Source organism: Chrysochloris asiatica, unplaced genomic scaffold (assembly GCF_000296735.1).
Source record: "Chrysochloris asiatica unplaced genomic scaffold, ChrAsi1.0 scaffold00002, whole genome shotgun sequence".
NCBI classification, from domain to species: domain Eukaryota; kingdom Metazoa; phylum Chordata; class Mammalia; order Afrosoricida; family Chrysochloridae; genus Chrysochloris; species Chrysochloris asiatica.
Window position 1 is genome coordinate 19,428,768 of NW_006408520.1, and position 27,720 is coordinate 19,456,487.

At 34.7% G+C, this 27,720-nt stretch overlaps 1 protein-coding gene across 5 annotated transcripts in view; it reads right to left on the bottom strand.

Annotated features, from left to right (window-relative positions):
• Positions 1-203: 203 nt before the first annotated feature.
• The window catches only part of MTF2 (metal response element binding transcription factor 2), a 61,599-nt gene continuing 34,082 nt past the window's right edge, over positions 204-27,720 (bottom strand). For 3 of the 5 annotated variants that reach the window (XM_006830958.1, XM_006830959.1, XM_006830956.1), the window contains 9 exons: positions 19,569-19,664; positions 17,749-17,817; positions 16,271-16,394; positions 10,647-10,714; positions 8,810-8,980; positions 5,108-5,213; positions 4,939-4,991; positions 4,729-4,833; positions 204-2,609 (listed from right to left, as the gene is read on the bottom strand). In XM_006830958.1, coding sequence (XP_006831021.1) covers positions 2,252-2,609; positions 4,729-4,833; positions 4,939-4,991; positions 5,108-5,213; positions 8,810-8,980; positions 10,647-10,714; positions 16,271-16,394; positions 17,749-17,817; positions 19,569-19,664 — 1,150 coding nt within the window. In that variant the 3' untranslated portion in view covers positions 204-2,251. The remainder of the gene's footprint in view (positions 2,610-4,728; positions 4,834-4,938; positions 4,992-5,107; positions 5,214-8,809; positions 8,981-10,646; positions 10,715-16,270; positions 16,395-17,748; positions 17,818-19,568; positions 19,665-27,720) is intronic. The other 2 variants (XM_006830960.1, XM_006830957.1) reach the window with 2 other exon arrangements.

Genomic DNA, 27,720 nt, shown 5'->3' on the forward strand with positions numbered 1-27,720 from the left:
AAAAAAGCTTGATTTCTAAAGTCCACTTAAAATGAACATGCAGCAATTATTAATAGCTTGGGGGACAAGAAGAAAATGAACTCAAGTTCTCGAAAATTGAAAGTGAATATATTAGCAGTGAAACTGGAAAATCCATACCAACTAAAAGCAGCCAACTTACTGCTATAGTGTGTATTTTCAAGCAAATATAGAAGCAAAACTCATTAGCTCTTTAAAAAATACACACATTTAATGTTGGTCTGTTTTAATTCTAAGTAAAGCAATTCCAAAAATACAAACTGAACATCAGAGCCATGTGAACCACCATGATAAAATAAGACAGACATTCACAATAATTACGTCTAAAGACAGTTCAGCTTGATAAATTGTCTTCCAAATATGTTTAAGAGCAAGCTACTAAAAAATACTGCTGGTGTTTAGTGAGATTTAAAAGACTTTGGGAAAAATGAAATATGATACAGGTGGAGTGAATATGGTTACACGGGGAATTACATTTTCCATTACCCCTAGATATAAACAAACATTCAAAAATAAACACAAACTCTTGTGTTATTCAAAATATTGCAGCTGCAGGAAAGGCAACTTTAAATTAATAGCTAGCGGGGGAAATGAAGTTTTGGTGGAGGTAAACAGAAATGAGAGTTTTTAATTTGCACTTTTGTAAAGCTCATTTATACCTGGCTAATGCAGGAACCAAATGCAGGACAAATAAATTCTCTGCTTCTTTTGGCTATTATGTGACATGAAAAGACCATCTTTTGAAGATGTTTAAAGAAATAAAGCAGTTTTCTTTATAAAAAGTCAAATAAGCAATCAATGGAATAAATAAGTACTAACCCACATTTTTACCACTCTGTAATCACTATACTTTACATATTTTTCATTTTGGCAGCAATACCCCAATTTTTAGGCTAAAATGCATCAATGAATAGCCACTAATATATGAATATTTTTCTGTTTACTCTTTGGCTAAAAAAGAAAACAAACAAAACAAAAAGAAACAGAAGACAACTCTAACACTGGTGATAAAAGAAATTTTTTTTTACATGTAAAATAAAATTATCAATTTAAATCTTGGTACATTTTATAAAAACAAGAGGTAATGTTGTAATAAAACAGTAGTAGCCTCAGCCGGCAACTTACTGTTTGTTAACCCTGTGCAATAAAATACTTTGCTCATACTACACTTATTCAAACATGACTAACAATTACTACAGACATTTCAGAAGTCTTCCTGGGACTCCTATAGACTTACTGTTAAAACTGAGAAACATTTACAATCATAATGTGCCATGAAAACTTGAAAACGTTACTTCTAGTAGGAGATAATGTTCATATTGTTTGAATTTGTTTTAGGTTCTGAACAGCTGAGTTACAAGGACTGAAAATGAAAAAGCATTCTAAAAGCCCATGAACACTGTTGTTCACACCCTTCATCAGAACACACTAAACTTGTCTGACACATTTCTCTTCATACATAGCAAGCAACAGCACCCAATAAAAGCCTGAGAAGAAATGCTGCTGTGTAAATACTGCAACTATTCCTGAAAAAAGAATTATGGGATATGTACTCCAAAGCTGCCCATTCCCATAATTTGTATTGCATAGGTCACATAATCACACACATATATATACACAACCGTGTGTATATATATGTACATGCAAAGAATATATTAAGACGACAATGAAGTCTAGTCACAGAGCAATTTACAGGCTCAATATATTTTTTACACTTTGCTTGAAAGAAATTTTCAATATTTTACAATTTTTCAGTAGGCATTATATACACTGCACTTTAAGAAATCTAAAAGGTATTGAAATAAATTTTTCCAACATTTTGTAACAAAACAGACAATATTTTTCCAAATATTTGTGCTATCTACATGATGTGTTTGCTCTGATAACCACTAATCACAAAAACTGACTCAATGGAATATTTAGAAAAATTATCTACCACCATGCATGAGTTTGAATCATTTTTAATATCCTATTCTAGAAACATTCTACAAATCTTAAGATTTAAAAAATTAAGTCTCTGTTCTGATTTTTAAAAGATATCTTTTTATGACAAAATCCGTAACATTGAAAGGTACATGTTAAGGCTCGTATCATCTCCTTTTGTGATTTTTTTTTTTTTTTTTTGACTTTTTTTTTTTTTGTAAGAAAGACACTAAAAGCCAGACTCTTTTAGGACGTTGAGCTGTACCTACAGACGTTAAGAGTGCAGTGAACATAATGTTCAGTCCTACAGTCAGGATGCAGTTGCTCCTTCCCATTCCACAAGATACTGCACCTTTCCATCAAGTGTCACCCGACGAGCCAAAACTCGGTATTTTTCGCCACATGCTATTCTACCTGCAGCACCAAAATAACTGGTGATGGAGTTTTTTAGATGATTGAGTTGTAACTCCTGATCTGCTAAGTTATTCAGAATTTCTGTGTTGAGTTCATCAAATTGGTAATCTTCTTTGCCTTCGTCATCTTTTACAATTTCTGAATTCTGAGTCTGGAGTGCTCTTCTTGGAAGACGACCTCTTCTCCTCCGCAAATGTGGTATTGCAGCAGGCCAAGATCTTCCTGTGCGTGTTCTTTTTCTGGAGTCTGATAATCTAAGGAATAAAAACAGACAAAATTGTCTACCTACACTTTTTAAAACATTCTTAGCTCACACAATATGTCCTCTGATTTTGAGAGATCTATAGAGTCCTCGTGTGGTGCTGTAATCATAAACACTGGACTGCTAACCACAAGGTGCTAACCTTGGAAACCTTATACAGGGTTGTCATGAGTCAGAACAGACTGAACAGCACGTGACAACAATGTAAGTATATAACCTTGCTGATACAAAAATCAATAAAACCAAAAATGTGTATGCTACATAAATGAACCATCACTTGCCTTGATTACTTTAGACTCTACCACCTTCTTGGGGTTGACCTTTGAAGAACTTCTCTTTCTCATCTATATACTATTAATATTAAAAGAATCAAGGCAAATTCTCACCAACAGGTCCTACTCCACAAATCCGGTCTTGTCGACAGTCTTATCATTAAAAGGAAGGGAGTTCATTTAGTCATTCAATGCAACAAATATTTAATAAGTATCTACTACATACAAGACACTGTTCCATGTGCTTAAATAGATGGTAGAACTAAAGTAAAGGGTCTCTTAAATGAAGTTTGCTGCTCCCATAAAGACTTACAGCCTCAGAAACTCTACATAAGGTTGTCAAGAGTCAGAACTGACTAGATGGCAGTGAGCTTTTTTTTTTTTAAATGACCAGTTCTATGTCTAATGAATAAAATGGAATAAACACAAACTAGAAGTCAGGTTATCTTGGGTTTAGCTCTTATCCTACTACTGTGTGATCTTTACCAAATTCAAATCTATCTTCCATGTTTATTTCTTAAATGTAGAGTTTAAATTAGATTATCTTTAAAGTTTTTTCAGTTCACAAATTTCAATGATTTTAGGATCTTATAACAAAGGCAGAACAGACAGGAGCAATTCAAAAAATCTGCAGAATAATTCCACTTTTCCATGAATTTTTTGACGCTCCCTCATAACATAACACACAAATTCAACAGTTTTAAAATTACACTGCCTGGATGATAATCCCTGCTCTGTTGTAGTTACTAGATATGCTCTCTGCCCTCCTCTCAGCCCAGGCTTTCTTCATATGTAAAATGAAAAATAACAGACGCCGTAATAACTCAAGAAGTCCTAGTATGGCGCACCAGGATAAGCACTGGGCTTCTAACCACCAGTTCAGCGTTCAAACTCAACAGCTGCTCCTTGGAAACCCTATACAGGGTTACTATAAGTGCCGGCACTTTACAACAATATATTAACTCAAGATTATTGTAAGACAATGTATGGAAAAAGCTTAGCTCAGCGTGTAGAATATGTGAAGAGGTCAAAAATAGCTCTCATTATTCAAACTCATTAATAAATAGGTCACATTTTAAACCTTAGAAAATATAGTATTTCTGCCTGATTTATAAGACCAATTTCTGAATTATAAACAAGAATACATTAAACAAAGGGAAGTATAACTCAATGCCACTGAACTGACTCCAACTCAGAGCCCTAATAGGACAGAGTAGAAGTGCTCTCCATAGGTTATCCACAGAGTTTCTGAGGCTGCACAGATTTATGGAAGCAGATTGTCTCATCATTCTCCCATGGAACCACTGATGGGTTTTAACCACCAACCTCTACATTAGCAATCCAACGCTTACCCCACTGCACCACTGGAGCTCCTTTAAGGGAAGTATAAAAACATGTAAATGCATACATAACCCTAACCAAGTAATAACATATCTTGCTTCAGAAAAAAGGTGTCTGTCCTTCTGAAAAGTTGTGTTACATAAAATATCACAGGAGAGTTTGGTACTGAAAAGATCCTTAGCTTAAAACCCTTTCACTAACAAAAGGATTTATGTGCCTGATTCAGACTAACTAAAACAAATCTTCCTAAAGAACCAGTACACTTTTTCTCTGTGTACACAGCAAACTGCATAACAAATGAGAAACTTTTCATTTTTGTGTTCTGAAAAGCAAAATATTCAGATATTTGCAACCTAAGGTATTCTACATAGGGATTGCTTTTCAGAAAGCTGAAAGACATACTTTTATCACTTTCAACTGCAATAGTATTACTTATTACTTTATAAAGAAAGAGCATTTAGAGAAAATTAGTATAGAGTAAGAACATAAAATATCTACCCATAATGCCTGGATATGCTAGACGAGGTAGTTTCTTTTGCACTGGAAGCACCCGTGAAATCCACATCTGAGGTATTGGATGAATGTGCAGTTCCCTCAGTTCTCCTGAGACAAAAGAATTTAAATAGTATAACAACTATATTACATAACAGAAAGAATTTTTCTCAAAAAAGCAATTTCCAACGAAAGAAGAAAATAACTTTCATTTACCCTATAGAACAAGGTAAATCCAAGGTAGGGTTCTCTGAAATTGATTCCTTATCCTGGAAATTAAAAACATACTTGAAAGATGAGTCTAAAAGTAAGTAGAAAAATACTAGCTTCTCAGTAATTTCAATCATCTTTTTTCTTTGAAAACTGTATAAAACACATCTCTTACCAAAGGTGGCTCAGCAGTTTTTTGAATCATTTTTCTTGTATATGGGCCAGGTGGACGACCTACAGATTTTTTCTTTCCTTTTTTCTCTAGGCCATTGCTTATTTCCCTGAAACATAAAGTCACTTTATACTTAACCTTTGAATACAGAAATTATACAATGGTAAATTAATTCATACTGTCACAGGGAACTCTACTTATATAATAATTAGATATATATGTATTATATTCTTATATTAGTGACAACAAAAATTATAATCATCAAATATAAGCTTAACCTACAACTTTAGTTAAATATATACATAATGCATGATAATTTAAATACATTATCTTTAGGATTTACATTATGAAAGATTTATGAAAACAAATGTTGTCGTTAATATAACTCTAAATACATGAGCTAAAGATTTAAAAAACAAAAAAAAACAGACAGTTATATTTGATGGAAGGTTTTGAAATTCCTACAAGTTCAATTATTTAGCTCAGGTTGCTACTACTTTGGAGGAATTGTTTTCCAAATTTAACACTAACAATAATTATGAATTCAGCCGTTAACCTCATAGTAGCCATCAATAGAGGCTGCCTTAGAGATACATAATGAATTCTTAATAGATTATATCAGAAAGTAAATGGAACCCAAAGTGGCAGTGTACATACAAAGAAGGAAGAAAGAATGAATACTTCAGATTGAACAGGAAATCAAAGGGCAAGATTATAAAAAGAATTAAAAACCATTTCTGAAAATAAAGGCCAAATATCAAATGATAGAAAGGAAGAAAATACAATAGTCAACAACTCTAGTAGAAGGGATAAAGAAAAACACAATATGCAGACCACATCTTGTATTTCATTGATTCAATAAGGAAAATGTACAATTCTATATAATATAGGTTAGAAACATTTGAATAGAGAAATTAGAAAAGACCTCACCCCTCCAAACACCAAATTAAGGTTGTGGAGTAAAGGCAGTAAAAGCAAAAAGGAAAGAGGAAGGAGGGGAACTAGAAGAACAAAGCAGAACCAGAACTAAAACCAAAAGTCTCAAAGTTAAAATGAATTGGTAGTATGTGTACTCATTTTATTGTTTTTAAAAAGACAGTCAATGTAGCAAATATAAAGAAATCATGGCCTAAAAAAAAAATACTTTCAGACTAAAAGAATCAATCTGTACACTGGGACTAGAAAGGAAATGAAGACACCTTTATAGATAGTTGAACCTTCACCTACTGACACCAGAGGTAAATCTGACAGCTACCACCAGTAATGATGTATCCTATCAAAATCACAAAAGGAATTAAGAAAGTTTGAAAGAATTATTTTGTCTAATTCATGTGAGTAACTACTCACAAAGAGTAATAAAACTTGAAAGTGATAGGAATAGTAAATCACATGAAAGAAAGAAATCTTAAAGTAGTATCTACTTTGAACCTCAAATGGATATGAAGAACTGTTAACCCTCTGTAATTACATTTTCTTTCTAAGAAAATGTCCATATCTTTTACTTGCCCATGAAATTTCCCTCTCAATAGAATTCTCACTTTAAGGTATCTTTGTTTCATATTTTATTGAGAAAATTGTTCTGACTGCCAAATCTATGAAATTATCAGCATCTGCACCCATCTTCTTTCCAAAAGAGATTTTAACTCCTATCAAAAGCCATTATTCCCCATTTAGCTCTAGATCTTCCTTTCTGGTTTCCCGCTGACTTTATAGTATCTTGATAACCTCCTCTATCCTCTACATGCATTTCTGCCTTCCCCACTGATCACTCCCTTCTAGCACACAAAAACCTGTTGCAATGAACTCTCTCATCTATTAAAAACGTGTAACACTTGTTTATTCTTCTCCCTCTTCATTTTTGCTATTCCATGTCTACTTCTCTTTGCAGTTAACATTTCTTTAATCATCTGCACGTACCCTTTTTCACTTTCTCCCTTCTTGTCACTATTCTTAGTTTATTTCCTTTCTCCCTTTGCGTGTATTACTCTTATTTTGAATCACTTATTTCTAGGAGACAACCAGTTTTGACATGTAAATTGAAGAGTGGTAGATTAAATCACTCTAATCTATCTTTACTACTCCAAAGAAAATACTTTTTGTCAAGATCACTAATAATAAAATACTGGTTTAGGCATTAAATGTTTTTCTCTCATCTTATCATTCAGTAGCCTAATACGCACACGTGGGTTTATAAAAGTTTGTGGAAAAATTCCATTTTGCCACAGATTTTTTGAAGTCCCTTCAGATATCCATTTTTCTTGAAATATTCTCTTTCTCTTGGCTTTCATGATATCAAACTTCCTGGCTCTCCTACCTTACAGATCAAATCTTAAAGATTTCTTTGCTTATTTCACCTCTTCCAGATCTCTGAATCAGGTATCATGCTGAGCCACCTTCTTGTCCTCTCTCTCAACTTATTTCCCAGTAATTTCATTCATTCTCATGGTTTTATAAATCAGCTTTCCAAATTTATATCACCTGTCCTGACCTCTCTTCTGAGCTCCCAACTATTCAACTGGCTATCTCACATCATCACTTGGATATCTCTCACATGAATCTCAATGAGTATGAGAAAGAACTCTTCATTCACTTTGCCAAAATCTGCTCTTCCATATCTTGGTAACAGACACTACCATCCACCAGTGCTAAAGATAGAAATCTGGGCATTGTACTTGGTTCCTTTTTACCTTCCACAAATTTAATCCATTAGGAAAGTCCATCAATTCTGACTCCAACCGAGATTTCAAATCTATTTTCTCTCCATTTGTACTGTTACCTCAAAGCCCTACACAAGCAACTATCATCTTTCCTCACCTTGACAACTACTAAAGTATTTTTCCCTGCTTTTATTTTTACTTCTATGTCAATCCATTCTCAAACAGCATCCAAAAAACGTATTTAAGAAAGATAGATAACCATCTTACAATTCTTAAATTGCTCCCAATTATTTTTGGAAAACAATCCAAACTCTTTATGAGATCAACATAATCAGATCCCAACCAACAACTTTTCAAACACCGGATGTTATTCTCTAGCCCTCACATTCATACCACACGTATCTTCTAGGGGTGCCTAGAACATGCCTCAGGACCTTCATGACTGTTATTTCTGCTACCTATTTTTCCCTTAGTTCTTCCACCCAAAGGTCACTCTCATTTTTAAAGTATCAGCAGTTTAAGTATTATCTTAAAGAGGCCTCCCTTAAACCTTCGTTCTAAAGTAGATTCCCCAATCTCTATCCATCCCAGTGTACTATAAAACAGTACGCTATTTGCTAAACAGCATTAGCTATTTATTTTATATGTTTCTTCCCCATTATAATGTAAATCCTATTAGGGTAAAAAAACCACATCTGTAGTTAACCACTGCATCCCTAGTATCTAGATATAAAGGTAGATGTGTGGTGAATGAATGCATTGAATGAATGAAAAGAGAACAAACAACAAATGAACAGAGCAGTAATTTAAGTTGTTTGTAAACAAAATCGATAGGGCCTATTCTTAGAAGGCCAAAGACCTAAAAAAAGAAAAATAAAACATCTAGCATGAATTCTCTGAACCTTGTCTAAGGCAAGAAATTATAGACAGGAAAGTAAATCAGGGCAACTAGCACTTGGACTTTCAAATATACTAATGAGACTAAATAACATACATTTTTAGTTACAAATAAGCTAAAGAAAAACTAAGCCACAGGATCAACTTTTACCTTGAGTCAGATATAGGTTTGGATGCCTTTCTGCCTTTAATTTTAAATTCATGGGATGTTCCTTCAGGTTCTTTCTCTGCTTTGAAAGCCACATTTGGTGGCACAGGAGGAACACGAATTCGTAACCCAAACAAATGCTTCTTCTTCTTTATTTCTTTCCCAGACATAAACCTAAATTTTTAAAAACATTAACTAAAAATTTAAAAACTGAATACATAGCATAATTAACCCTAACTAATAGCTTTCAGACATAAGGCTCTTATACATAAAAGTCCAACCAACACTACAGAAACTTCCTTTTCCCCATTGCTTTCCCTGATTCTCATTTACCCCAGAGTGAGTCCACAGAATATGGTGGAAGGGAGCACGGAAATGGGTTGGAGGTGGGGGGCTGGGGTGGGCAGGGTGGACAGAATCAGAAGAATGGGTTAAGAGTGCATATCTCCTTTTCCAATATGTTATCTATCTATATAAAGGAAAGACGAAGAACATAGAATGGTGTCTTTTTCTTCCTAGTCTGTTTTCTCTTATTCTATTGTCATATGTCAGAAATGTTTCAAATCTGGTTTAGAAAAGGAAGAATTCTATTTCAGAGTGGAGCTGTGAGGAAAGAGACACTAGTCAGAATCTTATGTGATAGTACTGGAAAACAAAGTAGGGACCAATCCTATATACTGGCCAAGAAAATTTTCCCTGTAATTCCTGAAATACAGGGAAATGGAACAACCAGTTGCCATCAAGTCACTTCTGACTCATGGCGACATTATATGTGTAAATAAGCATTATTTCAGTGGAGTATGAACTTGGGCATCTGAGAAATATCCTTCTTAGCTCCTTCTCTACATTTTCAGGGTCTTTATTCATAAAATACTTGCATCTACCTTAGCTCTATCAGGGCCTGCCTGGTCTCAAGTACCATGACCAATTGACTAAATGTTCTACTTCTATGTTGGATTAAGAAAAGGATACCCCATTTCTATCATAACAGGAAGAGATGTGTTTCTGTATTCTAAATTACAATTTAGAATTGTCTCATAAAAAAGCTTTACTGGTTCATAGAGCCTCATAAACCCTATACAGGGTCACTATAAGTCAGAACCAACTCAACAGCACTTAACAAAACACAATTGCTCAGGAACCCGATGGCTTTTTCAGTTGACATAACAATCTAGTAACTAGAAATAGTACCATTATTTAATGAAAAAATGCTATTAAGTTCAAAATAGCCATTATTTACAACAAAAAAATTTACAATCCAAAAGTTGGTTGAAAGTAGCATTTACATTTAGAAAACTCATTTTAGTTTTGAAAATATTTTTAAGAAATGTACATATATATTAAGAAAAGACATATGCAAGAATATATTAAGCAATACCACTTAATTATCAAAACCTTACACCAGAAATGCTACATTTCTATAACTGATGTCAACACCTAACTTAAAACCATATATGCTGATCTTTTTTTTTTAAATCCATAATCCCTAAAATATTTCCCCCATCTTTTACATATGCCCACTAAATAACAAGACTTTATTTACTTTTAATAAATGGCATTATAGAAACATCTTATTACTAAATACGATTTTTTTCAAAGGAAGATGCCAATTTCCCCTGGAGATACTAATATGCTTCCCACTCACTATTCCCAGAAGGATCACTCCTTTCTTTTTCTAACCATCATTACTTTATTCTGACTAGAAGAGAATGGGACATTAAAAACTTTAAAATGGAATGTACTATAGTTCTATAAATCCTAAAAATCTTAAACAGTGTTGCTATTCCTTATACTTACTAAGTGTCTCCCTCAGAGGGATACATAAAATAAGTCAACTTACATGGTCTTGTAATCATTTAATGCCTCCAGAACATGCTCATATCTTTCAGATTTTGGTGTGTCTGCCAGCTGTGAAGTATCAAGAAACAATTTAACGCACTAAAATTTCATCAGTTAGTAAAATATAGGTGCTAGATCGAGGCAATGTGATGCAGAGGAAAAGTGTACTGACTGGAAGTTCTAATTGAAGGTCTTCACTCACTGTGTGACCCTCTAGGGTCATTTAACCTCTTCAGATTTATTTTTTCACTGGTAAAAAGGAAAAGTATAGATCCTGCACTAATTACTAGTTTATTGCATATATCAAATAATATGTATTTGTACAAAAATTATAAACTATAAAACATTTTTAAAGTGAAACTTTACTGTTATTAAAATTTAAAAATTCTATCATCTGGGAAAATAATGCATCAGGATTATTTGTATGGCAACCATAAAAACTTGACTAGACTGCAAAAGGGAGGAGTCTAGAAATAAATTCTAGAAAATATTTTAGTATGTTCCAACAGAATTTCTCCCCCAGACATTTTTGCCTCTTCTTAAATGGGTCCATTAGCAAAAACTTGTAAATTTTAAAAGACAAGCAAGTTTTTAAAAATACCATGTGACTTTGAAAAAAAAAGTTTTTTACCAATCAAAACTCCCTAAGCTTAGAACTCCTTCACGTGAAAGCAGAAGGGAAAAAAAAAAGAATAAAATATCTGCCATACATAATATAGGTGCTAGATGAGAATTACAGTCTCTACTACAATTCTCCTTATTTTACAGATGATTTAACAGACACAAAGGTTAAATGAACTGCTCAAATTCACATGGCTAGTTAGTGAGAGAACCAGAAACTAAACCCAGTGATAAGAAGTCCATTCATTCAACATTCACCAAGAGCCCACCATGTGCCAAGTGTGTTGGGTGCTAAAAATTATGATAGGACAGTTTGGTGCTCATTCCTCTACACCACATCCTCTTCCTTTAATTTCTGAAGTGTCCCCCAAGACAAAATTTCTATTAAATAAGAAATAATAGAATCAGACTTGAAAGCTTAAAGAGACCCTAGATGTCCATCTAATTTAATCTTCCACCCAATAGTATAATCACTTTTATAGTACAGACAATCATTCCACCTTAGCTTAAAACATTTCCATTATTAAGAGCTGATGAGTCACCTACTGAAGGAGTCGATTCCATAGGTGGGCAAAACCTTCTTCCCCTGCAACTCTTCTACTATTCCCTCTTTTACAAGGGAGCTCTTCAAATATTTGACAGTAGCTATCATGTCTAAGTATAAGATTAAAGTGTTTAGCAGCCACATCATATGATCATTTCATATTAAGCTTATGGCTCAAACTACCAATTTTTAAGTTAGTAGTCAAGTGCAAACTGTTTTTCCACCCAGAAATCTAGGTTTCTTATGATTATCAAAGTTCATCTTCCTCTTGGTTGCCCTTACCTAAGTTCTTTTAAAGTCTCATCATATGAACTGTGACCAAGTCCACTATCATACAGCTGTACTATTATTATGTGAGTTCCAGTCTAAACTCATATTCATAATTGGCTGATCTCAATGTTCCAAGTGATCTTTTCTCTTGGCATCCTTCTTGAATTGAAGGTAAAGACAGACTCTGTAGTTCTCCATTAGAATCTTCCTTATGAATGTTTTCAAGACATTAAATGTTTTCATTACTGCTATTTAGTTACAAATTCATTTTTTAAACAGTTTACATCTCAATCTTATCTGAAAACAAGTTATACTATGTCTATACTATGCCCATAGTTGACATACCAGAGTCTTGTTAAGCGTATCAAAAACAAAACCAGGGTATTTACCATGATTTAGTATAAATGTTCAAAGTCTGCAATTAGAACCCAGCAGCTACTCCATGGAAGAATTATGAGACTTTCTGCTCCTCCGAAAATGTATAACGCCTAAGAAACTCCCCCTACAGGACTGCTAAGAATCAGAACTACTGGATGGCACTTAATACCAATTCTAAATGTTTTCATTTATTCTCCTTTTTAAGTCTGCATAAACCATACCATTTGAGAAATCTCTGAAATTCTGCTGACAATCAACATTAAAACATCTTACAATTTCAGAAACACTGCTTTTCACTTGTAAAAATCACAATTAGCTCTCTCTTCTCTCTTTTAGACTTATTCCTTATGGTTCTCCTCAGAAACTTCATGTGGTGGTTTATTTAGCACTCCAGACTACTTTGAATAAGATTACCATTTCAACTCACATAATGAGGTCACCAGGCTATTTATTTTGCAAAGAAAACAAAGATTAGAGTCTAAATCAGAAAATCAGTATTACAGGAACATCATATTTTAGGTCTTCCATCTGGCCATGAGGTTTACAGTATTATCTTCAATAGAATATATATAGTACCATATTTTTGCATATAACATGTACAGGAAACTAACTTGTGAGGGGGTTGCAATGTCAGCAGAAAACTGAATAAAGTACACATTATTTGTGTTAAAATCAGTATATATCTTCAATAGAAAAATTATTCACTATTTTCCACACTCTGTGTTTACTTTCAAATTTTATATTTCTATATAGAAATATATAGTATTAGGCTTCCCTTTAAAATAAAATATACCCTTCAATTGCACGCACTGAGTTCGAACATGCCATCTAGATTTAAGTATTTCAACAGCTTTTTAAGTAATGTCTACCAACTTATATACTCCACATTAGCATACAACAGTTAAGGTCTCAAGAACTGTTGCTAATTATATTTTTATTTTATAGTAGTACACCATCTCCATTATGCTAACTTTTCCTCTAGTAATATATATGATTATATTACAGTTCAGCCCTGGAATGGTAAATATGGATATGTGTACCTGTGATTAGGTGTCTATTATATATTCCTAAGAAAAATGCCAAAAATATTTCTATCAGCTTCTCATGATATCACAGGATTATTATTATTTTTTAATGTGGAGGGGACTCTATATTTAAGAGAAAGTAAAGTCACACAACGTAAGTACTGTTAGGTTTCATTTTTCAGGAGAAACTTGGAACCAGTCCATATGGCATAAAATCTACATTATGCATAAAAAATGATTCTTGATTATTCCAAGACATTCAATTAACCAATAATAATTTTTCATGTCTTTAAAGTACGGACTCCTGGTGTGTGGTATGGCACTGTGGGTTAACACACTGGTCTGAAAAACTGGTTTGGACTTCAAGGCTGGCAGTTTAAGCTCACTAGCCACTCCTCAGAAAACCTATACAAGGTTTCTATAGGTTGGAACAGATTCGATGGCACATAACAAACAACAACAAAATTATGTAATGTTATTTGTAGAAAGATTTTCAAAAAGAATATAAACAAGCAAACAAATTTCAGTAAGTAAACACAAAATTCAATTTCCCATTTCAATTAACCAAAGGTGTACTGTTTAAATATTTGGGTGTAGGGAGCTACAACAGTTGCTGAGTCAGCTCCAACTCATGACAACAACATGTGTGTCAGAATAGGACTGTGCTCTGTAGTTTTCAATAGCTCATTTTTTAGAAGTAGTTTAACAGTCTTTTCTTCTGAGATGCCTATTAAGGGACTCTAAGAACCAACCTTTAAGTTAGGACACAAGTGCATTAACCATTTGCACCAGCTACGGATTATTCTAAAATGAGCCTTTATAATATCTTTGTTCCAATACGACAAACATTTAAAAATAAATTCAATGAAAATACTCAATAAACACTAGACTACTATAAAGTTTATGATCTTTTTATTTTAAAAATTTCTAAATATAGTATAAAGATGCAAAAGAATCATATACAGAATTAAAACCTGAACTTCTCAATAGTTAGCCTGAGTATGGATGGGATGGCCAAACTATGAAATCTGAATAATTTTCTTTTAATGCAGAAGAAAGATGAACGTGAAATGATTTAAGTATCACTTGTTCTAACAAATTTGATGCCTCAAGGAAACAGAAACACTCTTTTAAAAAGGTAAAGCTTTTCTGTTGTAAAGTTTTATGATTGCAATCATTTTCGTTTCTTTTTAATAAAAAGAGAAACATATTGGCAAATACTCATTCAAAAATGTTTATTTATAAGACAATGCCTTAAAGCTACCAAAAAAAAAACGAAGTACAGCTGGATCTGAGCTACCAGAAATATATAAATTATTTTCTCTGAAATTATATTATTTAGGAACTTGATTGTTTAATATTCAGAGCCTCTTGAAGGAGCGCTGGTGGCACAGTGGATTAAGCTTTTGATTGGTTCAATAGCTGCTCTGCGGGAGAAGGATGAAGTTACCTGCTCCTAGAAAGATTTACAATCTCAAAAACCCTATGGAGCAGTGGTATTCTGTCTTATAGGGGTGCTATAAGTCAGAATCAACCCAATGGCAGTGAGTTTGGTTTTGGTTCTGATTGTTAGGCTCTTAAACAAAAACTAAACATTAAAATTTTAACAGAGAAAGACAGCATCTGAACTGGAACACTTTTGAGTTTTTACATGTATTTCCATTTTCTGTATCATTTAAGGAATCCTGGTGGTGCTGTATGTTAGGCATTGGGCTGCTGACCAAAAGGTCAGCAGTTCAAATCCACCAGCCACTCTGAGGGACAAAGATGAAGCTATTTGTTTTTGTAAAGATACATATAGTTTGGGAAACTCCAGAAAGGACCACAATGAATCTAAATTGACTCAATAGCAGTGGATTTGGGTCTCCATACCCAAATAGCTACTGTAGAATTTCGTCATGTGAAATATAAACTGTACTAACAGAGATACAGATGTAACTGAATATATGCATATATAGTGCTGAAAGTATCATCAACTAGAAAAGAAATATTCTAAAATGAAGGCATTGATAGGATTGATTAAGATGATTTCAAAGAACACTATGGTTACCAGTGTCTTACCCTTTCTTTTTATCACTAATTAGTTTATTAAAGCTTATTAGATTTACAAGTCACTCACTCTCTAAATTTCATACGAAAATGAAACATTTAACAACAATTAAAGAGGTTTAATACTCCAATTTATACCACTTGAAACATTAAGTTCAATAGTAGCCTAGATTCTACAGCCTACGTTTTCTGCAAGTATTTGTTTTATGCAGTGGATTTACCAGCAACTAGCTTTTATAAGGGAGGTATATATATATATATATATATATATATATGGGTAATAACAACCAGCCGCACCTCAGAAACCCTAGGCAGGGAACCTAGGTGTTGGAACTGACTCAATGACACTTAACAACAACCAACAAAAAAGTAAAGAAGAAAGTTGGTTATATCTCTTAAGTTTATAAAAAGTTAGAAGAAAAGGAAGCAGCATCATGAGTAACAAACACAATACAGAAGACCTCTCTCTCCCTACTAGTTTAATTAAAATGATTATTACTTCAAAAAATTAAAGAATCAAGTAATTTACTTCCTCCTTATAAATTTTTTCAGAATCTACAGGTAACATACACAGGAGGATAAGGACTGGTCCTGATATCCATATGAAAGTTATTTTTCCTCAGAATCAAAATCAAAATTCTAATTAGATATCTTGCCTACATATGTGTCTTAGTTATTTTTAACACAAGCAAAAGAAAACATCAAGTAGCTAATGAAGTTAGCTCTAAGACCACCTACCTCTCCAGGGTGCAATCTATCCCAGTTTTCATTAATGTATGTCATAAGCTCAAGTTCAGAATCAAAATATTTCTTCTTGTGAATAACACTTAGGTTGTAAAGGCATAGGTGTGCTATATCTACCCTGAAATCCAAAAATAATCAAAATATATACTACAGCATTTTAAAATTATTTTTATGGAATCATGCAATTTAATACAATCAGTAATTAAAAACTCATAGGGAAATATTTAGGGGAAGAGAGGGTCCACACTGCTAGTCAAATTCACAGATCAATAAATCATTTTTGCATGTGAAAATATTTAGAAAACCTTTGCTAGACATTTGCTTATCCTGAATAGTAATTATAAATCAAAAGATATTTGAGTTAGTAGTTCTTAAAGTGGATCTAAAAACTTAGCTTACCATAAGAAAAATTCTGCTTGTTTTCATTACTAACATATAAGCTATAATACTAGTTCATACATTAACAAGACTAATTTACCTGATTCATGAATTTAATCTCATCTATTGGTCGCTATGGGTCGGAATTGACTCGACGGTACTTCACAACAACAACAACAATTCCAAAAATAAGGAGCTCTGGTAGTGTAGTGGTTACGAATCGGGCTGTTAAAACTCACGGTCAGCAGTTCGAAACTATCAGCTGTTCCGCGGGAGAAAGATGAGGCTTTCTGCTCCCGTAGGATTTACAGCCTCGGAAACCCTGTACAGGGTCACTGTGAGTCAGAACCGACTCCATGGCACGTAACAATAACAACAACATTCCTAAAATATGCAAAACACTTAATAATAATAAATTTGTAATTACTTACTATATATATGTATTTTACTACTAAATCTTCCAAACGCCCTGCATTTCCCATGCCCAAGAATTACTACACCAAAGCAAAAACAGGCAGATTTGTTATAAATGTCTCTCTTCAACATATGCTATTTTCAAAGTTCAAAAGAACTGGAAACATGAGTAAAAATTCAGGAGATACAGCAAAACACTTTTGAAAGGTCACATGTGGCCTTGAAAATCCTATTTAACGGTTCTACATTGGAAACATGAGGTTTCCATGAATCAATGATGTCTGAAAGTTATGTTAATACCATTAAAAAACAATCCGATCAATTTAAAAGTAAAATTGGATAATCTTTAGTGAAGACAACATCGGGGATAAATGGAAAAAAGAGAAATAAAACCAGGCATAAAATGAACTGTTTTTAATTTAAAATCAACTAAATGTGTGGGTTTTTTTTTAATCCTGGTGTGGCACTGTGGTGTGCCAGACTGCAAAGCCATCTGAACTGCAAAGTTGGCGGTTCAAGCTTACCAGTTGCTCCTTGGAAACCCTATACAGAGTTGCTACGGGTCGGAACTGACTCGACAGCACTTAACAACAACAAATGTATTTAAAAATAGTTTCATCTTACAAGCTTAAAATTATGGCTATTTTTTTTTTTTCCTTAAAAGAAATATTCACACTTACCATTGCAATGGTAGACGTTTGAGGTATTCTGGTCCAGAACTGCAGACAGAGCAAATGAATGTATAAAACCTATGGAGAGTGGGGGTGGGGTGGTGGTGGTGGTGAATATAATTGAGTAATCAAGGGTATGCATAAATTATCCTAATAATGAACTTTGTTCTTGTTGTTATTGTTAAGTGCCATTGATTCCAGGTAGGGTTCCTAAGGGTCTGAATCATGAACCTTGTGATTTGCAATCTAGTACTTATCCTGAGGAGTCCTGGTGTGGTGCTGTGAGTTAATGCACCAGACTGAAAAGACATTTGAACTACAAGGTGGGTGGTTCAAGCTCACCAGTTGCTCCTTGGAAACCCTATAAAGGGTCGCTATGGGTCGTAACCAACTTGACAGCACATAACAACAACAGCAACTTATCTTGTAGCACCACACCAGGAATCCACAATTGACCAAGAGATACTAAATTGTTGTTGCTAAGTGCCAAATATAAAGTATAACATAATTTGAATTATGACACTGTGTTTTAAGCACTTTCTTTCCCCATAACAACAAACAATGCAACAGTTCATATTTGGGGGAAAGATATCTTCAGATTAGTTAGTGGTGCAAATGGTTAAATGTTTGGCTACTAGCAAAAAAACTGGCAATTAGAATCAAGCCAAAGGCACCTAGAAAAACAGATACAGCAATATGCTTTTGAAAGATCACATGTGGCCTCAAATATCCTACTGAACAGTTCTATACTGAATACATGAGGTTTCCATGAATCAAAATAGACTCCAAATAGCAACTAACAAAAATAACAAGAGAACACTGTCAAGAGTTCAAATACCTACATAATGTAGCAATAGCTTTCATGTGCCAAGGAACTGTGATGGCTGTTCCCACATACGAGGGGGCTTCAAAAAGTTTATGGAAAAATGAACTAAAAGATAATGGAAAATTTCCATGACCTTTTTGGTCCCCTTTACATTTTAATTAATGTTCATACAACCTGCTAACATAAGCCCAAAGAATGTGGCATAGTGGGCTAATGTGTTAGACTGCAAAGTCATTTGAACTGCAAGGTTGGTTGTTCAAGCTCACTAGCTGCTCCTTGGAAACCCTATACAGGGTGGCTATGGGTCAGAATCGACTTAACAACAACAAATCACAAAAATACTAGTCAGGATTCAACCAAATTTAGTGTTCTATCTTTGATTTCTCTTCTTAGTGTTCTCTCAACTATACCACAATATCTTAATCAAGAAGACCTGCTTTTAGAAATTCTTCCAATCTAAGAGGTATGCTGTTATCATCATCAAAATTCTAGTGTCTTATCCAATTCTCTGTTGTGGGATTCTTTTAAGGTTCTTAAAATGAGAATACTATGGTGCATAGTGAGACAACAGAAACAAATATAATTACTAATTAAATACATAAAAGCTATGTGGAATAATATTCAAAAAATACAAAAAATTATATCCAGTTTACATGTATTATTCAGAGCCCTGGTGGCACAACGTTAAGAGCTCGGCTGCTAACCAAAAGGTGAGCAGTTTAAAGTCACCAGCAGCTCTGTGGGAGAAGGCTGTCGCAGTCTACATCCATAAAGATTACAGTCAAGAAAATCCTATGAGGCAGTTCTACTCTGTCTTATAGGCTCTCCAAGAGTCAGAACATCTAACAACAAAAATAAGTATATTAACTCTTTCTTTCTGAGGTGACCTCCTTTACAAGTCACTGTTACAACTGTTTTTAATAATCTGAAAACTTAAACATAACCATAACTTTAAAATGCTACAAAGCATAGTCAATCAGTAAAGTTTAAATGCCCTTCTCACCTGTCTCCAAATAACATTGGCTTTTGAAGGCATTGCACACAAGCTTCATGAAACCACTGTTTACATTTGCAGCACTGCAGCATCTTTAAATACCAGCTATAAGAAAAATTTTAGATTGAAATTACTTTGATGAGGTAAATAGTTCATTAAAAAAAAAAAGGTATTATCTATATTTTCAATTGAAGTACCACATGACTACTATAACTTATTTTTTCCCAAAAAGGCTAATAATATTCATATTTTATTCTTCCTGTCTTTTTTTCATGGGAATTTATAAGTCTCTCAAAGATACATCTACTCTTTCCAGCAACAAGGACCTGGCTCCTATATCCTTTACCAGCAAAGGAACTCTTTTATAACACAAATTTGGGGGTTTTCTCTGTCAATTTCCTATCTCTTAGGAGATCTCAACCTTAAAAGTTACTGAAATAAACAAGGGGGCTTCAAAAGGGTGATGTACTAGGTGAAACACTGGGCTGCTAAATGAAAGGTTTAAATTCACTAGCCACTGCTCTAGGGAAAAGATGAGGCAGCCTGCTTTCATAAGATTAGAGCCTTGGAAACCCTATGAAGCAGTTCGATTCTGTCACACATAGTTGCTATTACTCAAAATGGACTTAATGGCAGTGGGTTTGGTTTTCAAATGTTCATGGGAAACTTCCATTATCTTTCGTTCCAACTGTCCACACTTTTTGTCCATTTACCAAAAGGCCTTAGGTAGTTTTCAGAGGAAGTCTGATTGCTCCATTTCATGTTTTCACTATATATCTATTACTCTATCCCATTACTACAATGAAATAAATTTGGTTAACATAATCATACATCTAATCTAAATCTACAAGGTGGAAAGGCTTTGTAATAGATTTTGTTTACAGTGCTATACCTGAAAAGGCTAAAATTAAATCTTCAGGTAAAAAGGTTATCTTTCTTTCTAGTTAGTAACTGGTTTTGTTAAGTGAATATCTTTATTTGCCACCCAAATATTTTCTTCCAATAATTCTTCTGTTCCACAACTATGCTCCATATGAATTTTAAGCCATACATAGGAAAAGCCACAAAGACTGCCATAAAGTCAGGTCATTCAAAATCAACCATGTTTAGTAAATACCAACTCGCCAGGAACTCTTCTACAAGCTGAAAGTAGAATGGTTAGCAGTATTAAGCACAGTTCCTGACCTTGTGGTGCTTTGTTGTTGTTGTTGTTGTTATGTGCCGTGGAGTCGATTCTGACTCATAATGACCCTGTACAGGGTTTCCGAGGCTGTAAATCTTTACGGGAGCAGAAAGCCTCATCTTTCTCCCGCGGAACAGCTGGTAGTTTCGAACTGCTGACCTTGTGGTTCCCAGCCCGATTCGTAACCACTACGCTACCAGAGACCACAAAATTATTTATGGTAGTTTCTACTTAGTTTGAATATTACTTTAAATTGAACACTAGAAGTAAATGATATGGAAAAATTTATCTCTAGGTCTGTTCACTGTATTTTGTAAGTGAGTCAAAGAAACTAGAATGTTGACCACAGACTGCGCAAAATTACAAAAAGGTTAAGTCACAAATGAAAATTTTCTAACAAGAATAAAGAATTGAAAACCTACACTATATAAAGGAGTTCTGGTAGCTAGCATAGTGGTTACGAATCGGGCTGCTAACCTCAAGGTCGGCAGTTTGAAAACTACTAGTGGTTCCACGGGAGAAAGATTAGGTGTTCTGCTGCCGTAAAGGTTTACAGCCTCGGAAACCCTGTGCAGGGTCACTATGAGTTGGAACCGACTCCACGGTACTTAACAACAACAACTACATAAAGGGGTTTCAAAAAGTTGGTGGAAAAATTCCAGTTATCTTTTAGTTTCTACATTTCCATGAACTGTCTGAAGCTCCCTCATACTAAAAATTGGGTTAAATATATATTTCTTCACTATCATATATATGTATATATAGACTCCTTGTGTGGCTCTGTAAAATCAGCACTGGACTGCAAACCACAAGGTTGGTAGTTCAAACCTACCAGCTACTCCTCAAAAACCCTAGACAGGGTCACTACGAGTTGGAAACTAACTCACATGTAAACATATGAGTGTGTATATGTAGGCATATGTTTATCTGTGTGTGATTCATACTGTACTTAACATCATGTATACACAGAAACATATATATGCATACATACAGCATAGATTAATCAGGACATTATGCTAAGAGAAATTAGTCACAAAAGGACAAATATTATATGGTCTCACTCATATCAAAAATCAAGATAGGTACACACACAGATAGCAACATTATTTGGGTTACCAGGGATGGGAGTGGGAAGGAGGTAGAATCACTTTAAACACTTGTCATTTTTGGTTATGGAAAAGAGCATACCAAATATAAGTGAAGTATGCAAAATCTGATCCAGTTAAACAAAGATACTAAGATTCATGCAAGAAAAAGGGACAATTTCAATCAATGCTATAATATATACAATCTCACAATAAAAATAACAATCAAACAATATGTGCACAGTTACAATGGTAGAAATGTATGCATATGTGTATAAGAAGGCATATGCATGCATGTATATGTTTGTGCTACATTTCATATATATAACAAAATATATGGGGGCACAGTTACAAAGATTCTATGTATATCTTGTGGAATTGGTTTACTGGGTTAAAAGACTTAGGACAACTGTCTCGTGAAGACAACTTGGTCAACTGGCATATTAGTTCTACTTCCTAATTTGGAGAGCCAACAAATGGTATCTTAAAAATGACCATCTGATGGATCTGGTGAAAGGGAATGGGGGCGATGATAGTATCTTATGATTCAATTGTGAATAACTGCTAGTTGGATTCATTGTGATTATCACAACTGTATTGTAGAATATGTACAACTAAAAGGGGGATCCACTAATGCTCTTCCTTCTTGATGTTTCCTTTCAGGACCAGAAGATCACAGGACCATCAATAAGGAAGCACATGAATGGAGTGTGAGATACCTGCCTAGAAATACACTGTCAGTAGAGACAGTAGCAGAGGCATAGAGATAGAGCAGTTACAGGCTCAAGGTCCATGGACTGAGTAAGGCTGTGTGCCTGCGGGCAGGAGGCTGGCTTGCAGAATGCACCCTTTGGACATTAAATGAATTTTTTTGTTTTGTATGTATACATAAAATATTTTTGCTTTCACAAAACAAATAGGTGGCCATCTGAGATACAACTCTTAGTCTCTATTCATTTGGAACAAAAGAGAATGAAGGAAACTAGTACACAGGATTAACAGCCTGACACCAAAAAAAAAAAAAAAAAAGATGGTACATGACTACCACTACACCAGTTACTCTGATCAGGGAAACAGTAAGAGGACTCAGATAGACTGGAATTCAGTTTTCTATAAAAAGCCAGCAGTAGCGTAGTGGTTAAGAATCAGGCTGCTAATCTCGCGGTCAGCAGTCTGAAACGACCAGCTGTTCTGCGGGAGAAATATGAGGCTTTCTGCTCCAGTAAAGATTTACAGCCTCGGAAACCCTGTAGTGTTGCTATGGGTTGGAACCGACGGACTCAGCAGCACATAACAACAATAACAACAACTTACAGACTAAGATGGACTGGGAAGGACACAGACTACTTCTGAATCTTTAGCCAATGATATCTTATGAAAACTAGTGAAACACTGTCAGATATAATTTCAGAAAATGAGCCCCTCAGGTTGGAAGGCACTCAAAATCCAAATGAGGGCGAGCTGCCTCCTCAAAGTACAGTTGCCCATGATAACACAAACGGACTAAAAGGCTTTCAGGACCTTCATTTGTTGATGGGGTACAACTCAAATGAGAAACAACTCTAAACATCCATTAATAATTAGAACATGGAATGCATAAAGTCTGAATCTAGGAAAACTGGAAGTCGTCAAAATAGAAAAGGAATAAAGATCAATATCCTAGGCATTAGTGAACTAAAATGGACTTCATTGCTATCTTCAATTAAACAATCATATGGCTTATCAATGCTGGAAATGACAACTTCAAGAGGAATGGCATAGCATTCATGATCAAAAAGAGTATTTCAAGATTTGTCTTAAAGTACATGCTATCTGTGATAGGATAATATCCATATGTCTATAAAGGCCAGTTAAGTATCATTATTATTCAAATATATGCACAAACACTAAAGCCAGTGATGATGGAATTGAAGAATTTTATGAGCTTCAGTCTGAAATTGACCAACAAGCAACCAAGATGTATTGATAATTACTGGTGAATGGAATTTCAGGGTTGGAAACAAAGAGGAAGGATCAATAGTTGAAAAAGATGGCCTTGGTGACAGATATGATGCTGGAGATTGCACAATAAAATTAATGACTTATTAATGGCAAATACCTTTTTAAACAACATAAAAGACATACAAGGAGCTCACACCAGATAGAATATACAAGAATCAAACTGACTAAATCTGTGGGGAAAGATGGGGGTAAAGTACAATATCATCAGTGAAGGGTAGACTGTGGAATAGACCATCAATTGCTTATATGCAAGCTCAGATTGAAGATGAAGACAACGAAAAGAAAATAGGACCTTGAACAGATTCTGAATTTAGAGATCATCGCAAGAAAAGACTTGATGCATTAGACAATAATGACTGTAAACCAGAAGAGCTGTGGTATAACATCAAAAACATCATACAGGAAGAAAGCACAAGGTTATTAAAAAGAAAAAAAAGACCAAAATGGATGTCAGACAAAACTCTGAAACTTGCTGTTCATCTTCAGTGTTGTTATTGCTGGTTAAGTGTCACAGAGCTGATTCTGACTCATAGCAACTCTGTATAGGGTTTCCAAGAAGCAGCTGGTGGGTTTGAACCATCAACCTTGTGGCTTACAGTTCAATGCTTATCCTATAGCATCACACCAGAATAGAGATGCTAAAGCAAACGGATGAAATTAAGAGGTAAAAGAGCTGAACAGAAAATTTCAAAGGTCAGCTTGAGAAGACAAAGTCTTCTCAATGGAATGTGCAAATACGTTGGGTTAGAACAGCAAAAGGGAAGAACAGGCTTAGCATTTCTCAAGCTGAGGGAACTGGGAAAAAAAAAAAAAAAATTCAAGCCTCAATTTGCAGCACTGATGGATTCTCTGAGGAAAGTATTAAATGATGCAGAAAACATCAAAAAAGGTTGAAAGGTATACACAGTCACTGTATCACAAAGAAATGGTTGACGTTCAGCCATATCAAAAGGTAGCATATGATCAAGAACTGTTTGTACTGAAGAAAGAAGTCCAATCTGCCCTGAAGGCACTGGCAAAAAATACACGGTTCTAAGAACTGAGAGAACACAAATTAAAATTTTTCAACAAACTGACGCACCATTGGAGGCACTCAATCATCTAGGCCAAGAAATTTGGAAGACAGCTACCTGGCCAACCGATTAGAAGAGATCCATATTTGTGCCCTTTCCAAAAAAGGTGATCAAATAGAATGCAGAAATCATTGAACAATATCATTAATATCACATGCAAGTAAAATTTGCTGAAGGTAATTAAAAAAACTAATGCAACAATACACTGAAAAGGAACTGCCAGAAACTCAAGTCGGATTCAGAAAAGGACAGGGTATAGGAATATCATTGTTGATATCGGATGAATCTTGGCTGAAAGCAGAGACTACTGGAAAGATACCTACTTGTGCTTGATTACACAAGGCTTTTGATTGTGTGGATCGTACAAGCTATGTGTAACATTGTGAAGATTGGGCATTCCAGAAAATTTGATTGTACTCATGAGGAACCTATACATAGACCAAGGGACAGTCATTAGAAAAAAACAAGGGGTACCGAATAGTTTAAAATCGGCAAAGGTGTGCACCAGGACTGTATTTTTACCGTATGTATTCAATCTGTATGCTGAGCAATTAATCCAAGAAGCTAGATTATATGAAGAGCATGACATCAAGATTGGAGGAAGACTCATTAACAACCTAATATGTAGATGATACAACTCTGCTGGCTGAAAGTGAGAAGGATATAAAATTCTGACTGATAAAGATCAAAGACTATAGTCTTCTGTATGGATGGCACTTCAATGTAAATAAAACAAAAGTCCACACAACTTGACCAATAAATAACATCATGATAAATAGAGAAAAGTCTGAAATTATCAAAGACTTCACTGTGTTTGGATCCACAATCAACACTCACAGTAACAGCAGTCAAGAAATCAAACGATGTGCTTGCACTACGTAAATCTCCTGCAGAAAACCTCTTAAAAGTGTTCAAGATCAAAGGCATCAGTTTGAGGAGTAAGGTGCCCCTGACCCAGCCAACGGTATTTTCAATCACTTTGTATGCACGTTAAATTGGACAACGAATAAGGAAGACCACAGAAGAATAGATAAATTTGAGTTATGGTGTTGGAGAAGAATATTTAAAGTACCATGGACTTCCAGAAGAACAAACAAATCTGTGCTGGAAGAAGTACATCCAGAATGCTCCTTTGAAGTAAGGATGGCAAAATCCATGTCTCAAACTTTGGACATGTTGTAAGAAGACCAGTCTTTGAGGAAAGACTTTATGCACAGTAAGGAGAGGTCACTGAAAGAGAAATGGTTTGACACTGTGGCAGCAGCAAAGAGCTCAAATTCTGAGAATGGTGCAAGACCAGGCAGTGTTTTGTTTTGTTGTGCATAGGTTCGCTATGAGCATATATGATGGGATGGCCAAAAATCTCTGCAACAATAGAAGCATAATGTCCAAAACTCTTTAATAGCCACATTATATTCTGTACCAGTCAGAATATCACATTTTTTCAATCACCATATCACATTTCAAAGTAGCTTCCAAAATCTGAAGAGCAACAAAGACAGCAGAAATCACATCATGAAGACTGTATGATGGTAACAGAGATCTTAGCCTAGAAAACAGAACACTATCAGCATGTGTGTCATGGGAGTTACTGTTGATATGAAATATTTTATGGGTTACCTCCTAAGATATATTTGTTTAATTCCAAAGAAGAGACATAGGACCAATGATTAGAAATGAGTGACAAATGCCTAAATATTCTTATTTAGAACCTGGGTCAGCAAAATGTAATGATGATAAATAAAATTACAATTCATGTTCCAATGTGGATGCATTAACTAGAATTTGTCAATTTCAAATGTTTTCTTTTCTAAGTTTTCTAGGTAATAATTATGGCAACTGTTTGTTGTTTATCAAAGCAACTAGGAGCCCTAAGAAAGAAAGAAAATCACTCACACATGCAAGAGCGCATGCTTACTATTAAAGCTCAAATATTCAGGTTAAAGACCCTTATTATCAAGGTCTCATATTTTGATATATGACTTCCATTACAATCCTTATTGTATGGATTGGATAGTTTTTCATTTAAGAACTTAGAAATTATTTGTTATTTCCTTCTGAAAATGATCTATCTATGTGTGTTATTGTTATGTGCCGTTGAGTCGGTTCCGACCCATAGCGACCCTGTACAGGGTTTCCGAGGCTGTAAATCTTTACGGGAGCAGAAAGCCTCATCTTTCTCCTGTGGAAGAAAGCTGGTAGTTTCGAACTGCTGACCTTGTGGTTCACAGCCCAATTCGTAACCACTAAACTACCAGAGCTCCTTCTATCTACTTGTAGTCCTAATAAATGGAACATGTAGGAAATACAGCAAAGAGATTCTCTAATTTGTCTGTGTGAAAGTCCTCTTTTGGTTCTATTGTTGCTGTAGTCTGACACATTAACCCACAGTTTGACCAAAATCAGTCTCTTATTCATCCATTCAAAAATAGCACATAAAAGGCACCAGTTTCTAAAGGGTCAACTATATTAAATGTTAAGTTTCAATCACTCTAACTGCAGAAGTATTGATCAACCTAATTATTTCACTCTGCAATTTAAGATGGGAGTCCTAGTGATTTAGTGGGTTAAGTGCTTTATAACTAACCACAAGGTCAGCAGTTCATAGCCACTAACTGTTCTATGTTTGGAGAAAGACCAGGCTGTCTGCTCCTATAAAGATTTAGTCTCAGACAGCCTAAGGAGCAGTTCTACTCCATCCTACAGGGTCCTTCGGAGTCAGGAGTCCTGGTGTGGCGCTGTGGGTTAATGCGCCAGACTGCAAAGCCATTTGAACTGCAAAGTCGGCAGTTCAAGCTTACCAGCTGATCCTCAGAAAC